General features: G+C 37.0%; 1 protein-coding gene across 1 annotated transcript in view; it reads left to right on the top strand.

The window, feature by feature from the left end:
- Positions 1–8,225, top strand: part of LOC102860280 (spermatogenesis-associated protein 6-like) — a 137,071-nt gene that overhangs the window by 12,596 nt on the left and 116,250 nt on the right. The window contains exons 4-6 of the mRNA XM_006879802.1: positions 567–608; positions 2,352–2,476; positions 3,997–4,070. Coding sequence (XP_006879864.1) covers positions 567–608; positions 2,352–2,476; positions 3,997–4,070 — 241 coding nt within the window. The remainder of the gene's footprint in view (positions 1–566; positions 609–2,351; positions 2,477–3,996; positions 4,071–8,225) is intronic.

Here is an 8,225-nt window from a genome sequence, read left to right as displayed (position 1 = left end):
ATATATATATATATATATAAACTTTACACAATTTCATTTACCCAATATATATAGGGCATTCACTATCTTTTGATTATAAATGTAGCCTAAGGCCTAAATGACTAAGTATTTCATTGGTTGGAAATTCTATGGTCTTAACTGGAGAGATCATGCGTTTTATGCCTTTTGATGAATTCTTACAAGTCAGTAATGATACAGTTTTATTTTATTCTTGTATGCTTTTTTACAAATTACTTTATTGTTATTAGGTGCCATTGAGTCAAGTACAAATCATAGTGACCCTATGAATAACTGATCTGAACCCTATCCTATCCTATGCCATCCTCAGTCTCTGACACACTGAAGTCCATTGCTGCAGCCACTATGTCAGCTGACCTGATTGAGGATCTTCCTTAAGATTTGTATTATGTAACCATATAAACTACCATTCTGTTTAACGCACACAAGCACACACACACATACAAATCTATCTAACATTTACTTTGTCCTAATAGATACTTTATTTGGTCGTGAAGCTAACTTTGGCATTAAAGTAATTTACAACAAAATTTTCTTTAAATTTTCAGATGATACAGCAGTTTTTGAGTTGATCCAGCTTGTTCCACCAGGTAATCAATTCTATATTGATAAGGTAACTGATATGGAAACTTACTGCAGTGAAATACATTTTAGAGATTTTATTTTCTCTCCTTTTTCCAAAGAATAAACAAAAGTTATATAATTGTTCCATATTGTGTAATATATCAGTAGATCAAAGTAATATATACAGAATGGTTAACATTTTAAATGGTATTTGAACATATTGTTCTAAAGGTGAATAAATAATAGTAATTCAAAGTGAAAAAGAAATGATACTAAAGTAGACTTATTTTTTAAAAATTCTAAAAATTTACTTACCTGCTTGTGATTTTCAAGTATTGTGTGCTTTTGTTGATTACATAGAATTATTTATCTTTTGTGTATGTATTGGTTGTTATTATGGAGTAGAAGGAAATAAAACTTTATCTACATAGTAAACATTAGTGATCTCTGGGGAGATAGAGTTAACAGATGTACAACAATTATATTTTTGAATTATATAATTGTATTCTTTTTTTTTAAAGAAAGTATGGGATGCTTCACGAATTTTCATGAAATCCTTGTGCAGGGGCCATGCTAATCTTCTCTGTATCTTTCCAATTTTAGTATATGTGCTGCCGAAGCGAGCACTGAATTATATAATTTTTGAAAAGCCCCAGACTCACTGCTGACAAGTCAGTTCTTATTCCTGATGACTCTCTATTGGGTTTTTGAAACTATAAATCTTTATGGAAGGAGACTACCAATATTTCTGTCATGCAGTAATTGGTGGATTTGAATTGCCTACTTTTTGATCAGCTCAACAAATAATTCAGTCTTGTAACACCAGGATTGAATGACGGGTCAGGTACAAGATACAGATAGAGGAGAAAGCAAGTGAGGTTTTCCAAGTTCCATACATATTCAGTGTAGGCCACACGCCTAGTAAAATTCCATTTTAACTGATTGGCTGTTCATAACATATCTCATCAAGATAATAATTACATTTCATCATATTTCATCAACTCAAGCCAGAGAATCATAGACAGCCAAGGTAACATAAAACCTCAGTCATCATAGAAACATAATTTTTTTTTTAATTACATGTATACCTAATTCCAATGAAAGACCAAACCCACTTCCATTGAGTCAGTTCCAACCCATTGAAACCCTGCTGGGCAGAGCACAATTGCTCATAGGGCTTCTAAGGTTATGAATCTTTATGAAAGCAAACAGGACTGCTCCGTTTTTATCCCACAGAGTAGCAATTAGGTTTGAAACACTGACCATTTGATATAGTGGCTGAATGCTTTGACCACTTTACCGGTAGGGATTCTTCTATCTGATTCAGATAGTTGCAAATTCTAGAAAATGTCTAAAATTTTTGGCATGTATCATTGTTTTGTTATTATTAGCATTTAAATGTGGAATTTTAAAAAGAATTAGTTAAATAGAATATATATTTTAAATAATTAAATCTGTTAATCTACTTGCTGTTAGGTGCCTTCAAGTCGAGTACAACTCATAGTGATCCAATGCCTCATCATACTTGCCTCCAAAGAGCACTCCAGCTGCACCCACTTCAAGACTTATCCCTTTGTTATCTTGATTCCATGGATGTTAGCATAACTCAATTTTAGTTTTTATTTTATAGAGAAAATTATCAAATCCAAAAACTGTAAAGACCCTGAAGCAGATGTTTCAATAAGGCATCAATGCAATATATATGGTACTTGATGTTGCTAAATAGAATATTTTGTTATAATATTAATCATAGGATATCTTTCTTGCAGTGGGTGAAACATTGTCTACTTATGATGAAAATACAAGAGATTTCATGTTCCCGGGTCCAAGCCAAGTTTCTGGACATCATGATTCAAACCGCCAGGTTACCATGAGGAGGATTTCTGGCCTTCGAGTAAGTGTTTATGCTTTTGTTAATTTCTTGTGTTACTGGGATTGTGCCAAAAAATACACAAAGCTCTCATACTTCCAATTTGAATAGTGAAGTTAAAGTTAAGTTTGGTTTAAAAGTTAATTGTTTTTCAAACTTATTTTAAATATACTGAAATACGTTGTTGCCATCGAGTTGAGCATGACTCTTAGTGACCCTATGAACAAAAGATCTGAACCTTGTTCTATCCTGTGCCATCCTCATACTTCCTGGCACACAAGAGCTGATTGCAGCAGTCACTGTACCCTTCCCAGCATCATGTCCTTCTCCAAGGAATAGCTCCTTCTAGTAACATGCCTAAAGTATGTAAGGTAAAGCCTCATTATTCCTGCCTCCAAAGAGCATCCCGGTTGTTCCCTCTCCAAGACATTTCTGTTCATTCTCTTGTCCATTCATGGGATGTTCAGTGACCTTCTCCAACATCACAGCTCAAAGACATCAATTAATTTTCTATTATTTGTTGCCCAGCTCTCGGATCATATCTAGTAATTGGAAAGACTATGACCTGAATCAAAGGAACCGTAGTCTTCAAACTGGCATCACTATTCCTCAATAATTTGGAAAGCTCCCTAACTGCAGATTTTCCCATTGTAACATGTCTCCTTATTTCCTGACTGCTGGTACCAAGGGTGTTAATTGTGGATCCAGGCAAGACGAAGCTGTTGACAGTTTCAATCTCCTCTCCATCCATCATGACATTGCCTATTGGTCCACTGGTAAGAATCTTTGTTTTCCTGACATTGAGATGCAGTCCATACCAAAGAAAACTTCAAAAAATCCATGCTTTATATGTCATCTATGAATAAGCATTAATTGAATAAAATAGTAAATTTTGCTTTATATGTTTCATTCGTCTTTTTTTTTATTTCTGAAAGGAATTACCAATTCTCATTGCCAGTACACAATGCACATGGTGTTAATTTTCTTTAACTTTAGTGGAATTCATATTTTAAAACTATACAGTAACATATTTATTGCTGTAACTAAAAACTCAACTGTCATCTAATAGGAACCACCTAATCCTCTAATGAGTTTCTTAGGCCTAAATTTGGGGGAAGAGATTGGATATCTTTCTCCCAAGGCAGTGTGGCTTTTGGGTTAGCAATACAACTTCCACTAGAGCTCCAAAAATGTGGTAACATCAAAGGTGTCAAGATATGGAAATGGTTATATATTGTTGTACTGTATGATCTTTATATAGTCCAGCTTCTCGCATTGTTTCCTCAGCATGCAGACTGAATAAATATGGTATAAATATAAAACTTTGCTATATCTTTCTTGCGTTTAAACTATATGATACCCCCTTGTTCTTTTGAATGACTGCCTCTTAGTCTATGCACATTTTCCACTACAATACAATGTAGTGTTCTGGAATTCACATTTTTCTCAGTGTCACCTATAACTTGTTTGTGATTCACACAGTTGAATGTCTTTGCGTAGTTAATAAAACACAGGTAAACATCTTTCTGGTATTCTCCATTTAGAATCAAGAGCCATTTGATATTATTTTATGTCCATTTCAAAATCTGGTTTGCATGTCTGGCAGTTCCCTGCCAATGTAAGTTGCAATCATATCTGAATTCTCTTCATCAATATTGTATTTGTGTAATATTGATATTGTGTCCTGTGACTCATAGTGACCCTATGTACAACAGTTTTTAAACGTGCCCTGTCTTGGGCCAGTCTCACTAACTCTGACACACCTCCCTCTTTTGACCTAGTTACTGTATCAATCTATCTCATCCAGAGTCTTCCTGTCCTGTGCTGTCCTTCCATCCTTCCAAGGATGATGTCCTTCTCCAAGGACTAGTCCTTCCTGGCCACGTGCCCAGAGTTTATAAGACAGAGCCTCAAAATGCTAGCCTCCATGGAGAAACTTGGATTCACCCTACTCAAGACAGGCCTATTTGTTTTCTTGGCAGTTCATGGTATGTTCAAGACTGTTCTTCAGCAGCACAACTCAAAGGCATCGATCCTTCTTCTGTCATCCTTAGTCATTGTCCAGCTCTCTGATGCATAGCAAGTATTTGGGAAGTACGTAGCCTGGATCAGGTGCACTTTAGTCTAAAGAACAAATTCAAGCTGCGAGTTGCAGTAGAGAGTTGGACAATGACCAAGGAGGATAGAAGGAACATTGATGCCTTTAAGTTGTGGTGCTGGAAAAAGAGTATTGAGAGTACCATGGACTGCTAGGAAAACAAACTGGGTGGCTCCTTGGAGGCAAGGATTCTGAGGCTCCATCTAACATAATTTGGACATGTTGTAAGGAAAGACCGGTCTTTGGAGAAGGACATTATGCTTGGGAGGGTGGAGGGACAGCTCAGGAGGGGAAGGCCCTCTATGAGGTGGATTGATTTCATGACTGGGACAATTGGGATGGGAGTGTCAGAGACAGTGCGATTGGCACAGGACAGAGTAGAATTTACGGCTGTTGTACATAGGGTCGGTATGAGTCGCAAGCGACTCGACGGCACATAACAACAACAACAAATGGGCAGAATATTGAATGACCCAGGAGGCATTAAAAAAAAGATGGAAGGCATATACAGAATCATTGAACCAAGAAGAATTAGCTGACATAGAAGAATTTGAAGGAATAAAACATATGATCAAGAGGCAATGTTGATGAAGGAGAAGGTACAGGCTGACGTAAAGGACTTCACAAAAAATAAGGCTCTAGGAATTGATGAAATACCAAATGACATGTTTCAACAAATAGATACGGTCCTGGACATGCTCATCAGGTTGTGCCAAGAAATCCAGAGAACAAATACTCGGCCAACTGACTGGAAGAGATCCATATTTATTCCCATCCCCCCCAAAAGGTGACCCGACAGAGTGTGGAAATTATCATACAATGCCACTAATATCACATGCACCAAAATCCTGCTGAAGATTATAAAAAAATGACTGGAACAGTACATTAGCAGAGAATTGCCAGAAATACAAGCTGAGTTTAGAAGAGGTTGTGGCACTGGAGACATTATCACCAATGTCAGATGGATTTTGGCAGAAAGAGAGTACTAGAAAAAAGTCTTATCTGTGTTTCATTGACTATGCAAAAGCATTTGTGTGGATCACAACAAATTGTGGCCAACCTAGAGAAGAGTGGGAATCACAAAACACTTGATTGTGCTCATGCAAAACCTATACTCAGACCAGGAAGCAGTCCTCAGAACAAAGCAAGAAAACACAGGATGGTTCAAAATTAAAAAAGGAGTGTGTCAGCAATGTGTCCTGTCTTCATACCTTTTCAATCCATATGCAGAACAGATCATTTGGAAGGCTGGGATTTATGAAAGGAAATGTAGCATCAGGATCGGAGGAAGACTCTATCAACAAACTTCAGTTATGCAGATGACACAACCTTGTTTGCTGAAACTGAGGAGGACCTGAAGCACTTGCTTCAGAAGATCAAGGGCTATAGTCTCCAATATAGATTGAATCTCAACATCAAAAGACATTTAAAGATTCTTAGCACTGCACCAATTGGCAGCATCATTATAGATGGAGAAGAGGTTGAAGTTCTAAACAGCTTCAGCTTGCTCGACTCCACAGTTAACACTCTTGGCACCAGCAGTTAGGAGATCAAAAGACAAATTGCACTGGGAAAATCTGTTGTCAAAGACCTGTCCAGAGTACTGAGAAGCAATGATGTCCATCTAGAGACTAAAGTTCACCTGATCTAGGCCATAGTTTTAAAAATTACTTGCTATGCATCAGAGAGCTGGAAAAATTATAAGAATGAAAGAAGAAAAATTGATGCCTTTGAGTTGTAGTGCTGAAGAAGAGTCGTGAAAAGAAATAGGTCTGTCTTGGAGATTGTGAATCCAAATGATATATATATATATATATATATAGTTGTTGTTAAGTGCTGTTGAGTCACAGGAGACTCCTAGAGACTCTATGAAGGAGAGTCCTCGATGCTTGGTGCCTTTCATCCTCTCTCCAGGTTCATAGGGTTCCTGGAGGCAAGCTATTATGGAAGTGGATGCCACTCCTCCTTCCAAACATATATATATATTTTTTTATTTATATATGTAATTATTATACTAGTTGATTTACAAAATTTGAATGCATTGTTTTCCAGATTAGGTTCTTCCAATTTCTCTTACCCTCCCCACACATCCTCATCCCCTCCCAGGATCCTCATACTCATTCTATAATAATGGTTTTATACAGTATTTGTCCTTGTGAGATTGAATTAGTTCTCTCACTATAATGCTCTCCAGTCCCTTCCAAGTTAGGTAATACTTTTCAAAATCATAGCTCCTGCGTGCTGCATAGTATTCCATTGTTTGAATGTACCATAATTTCTCAATCCGTTCAATTGTGGTTGGACATCTGGGCAGTTTCCATGTTCTTGCAATGGTGAATGATGCTGTTATGAACAATCTCCGCTTGTGCTTCAGTTCTCATTTTTTTTCAGTGTGTATTCCAAGCAGTGGAATAGCTGGGTCATACAGAATTTCTGTGTTCAGCTTTTTGAAGAAGCACCAAACTGCCTTCCAGGATGGTTGTACCATTTTACAATTCCACCATCAGTGTATCTTACCACATCCTCTCCAACATTTATTACTTGCTGCCCTGTTAAACTTTGCCACTGATACTGGAGCGAGATGGTATCTCATTGTGGTTTTGATTTGCATTTCTCTTCTTGCCAGTGATTTTGAGCATTTCTTCATTTATCTCTTTGTCATCTGACTATCTTCTTCTGTGAAGACTTTCCATGTCTTTTGCCCATTTTATAATTGGGCTATTAGTCTTTTTCTTGTGGAGGCCCAGGATTATTCTGTAAACTTTCATTATGAGATTCTTGTCTGAGATGGTATTAACAAGTGTTTATTCCCATTTAGTAGGCTTTCTTTTTTCACCCTGTTGGAAGAAGTTTTTGATGCGTACAGGGATTTAGTCTTTAGAAGGTTCATTCATCAATTTTATCCTCTACAGACTGTGCTTTTCTGGTTGTATTTGGCATTTTCTCTATACCGTGGACTAGTCTTCTAAGGTTGATCCCAGTTGAAGCTTCTTTGCACATATTTTGGGCACATGGCCAGGAAGGACCAGAGTTTGGAAGACAGGGCAGGAGAGGAAAACTCCAGTTGAGATGGTTTGATTCAATAATAACTGGGGCAGTGGAGGTAGGTGTATTGGAGTCAGTGAGACTAGCTCTGAATGGAGCAAGCTTCAGAGTTATTGTACGATGTGTGTCACTGTTAGTCACAGGGGACTCAATGGTACATAACAGCATTAGCAGTTGATGGTCTATTCTATTAAACTATTGTTCTCTACTTTCTGGCTGATGATTTATACTGAAGAAACTGTTGCTTCTTCTTTTTCACAGATTTATTTTCTGTATTCAATCCAGTGAGATCTATGTGTATATCAGCATGTATGTTAAAAAAGGGTTTTTGCAATGAATAAGACATATTTCTTACAAGTCTATCATACAATCTCTGACATTATTTCTATCACCAAGCCTATGTTTTACAATAACCTAGTCTTTTTCCAACTTTCATTCTCTATTCATCAGTAATTAGAAATACATTTTGATTGTTGTATTTCAACCTACAGAAGTTGATAGAAATATTTAATTTCTTCATCTCTAATTTCAATGGTTGTTGTTGTTGTTATGTGCCGTCGAGTTGCTTGCCACTCATAGCGACCCTATGTACAACAGCTCTAAACTCTGCTCTGTCCTGTGCCAATCTCA

This window comes from Elephantulus edwardii, unplaced genomic scaffold, assembly GCF_000299155.1.
Source record: "Elephantulus edwardii isolate Elephantulus edwardi_28Jun2011 unplaced genomic scaffold, EleEdw1.0 scaffold00005, whole genome shotgun sequence".
Lineage (NCBI taxonomy): Eukaryota > Metazoa > Chordata > Mammalia > Macroscelidea > Macroscelididae > Elephantulus > Elephantulus edwardii.
The sequence above is the reverse complement of the archived record's forward strand: the minus strand, read 5'-3'. Positions and strand labels throughout refer to the sequence as shown.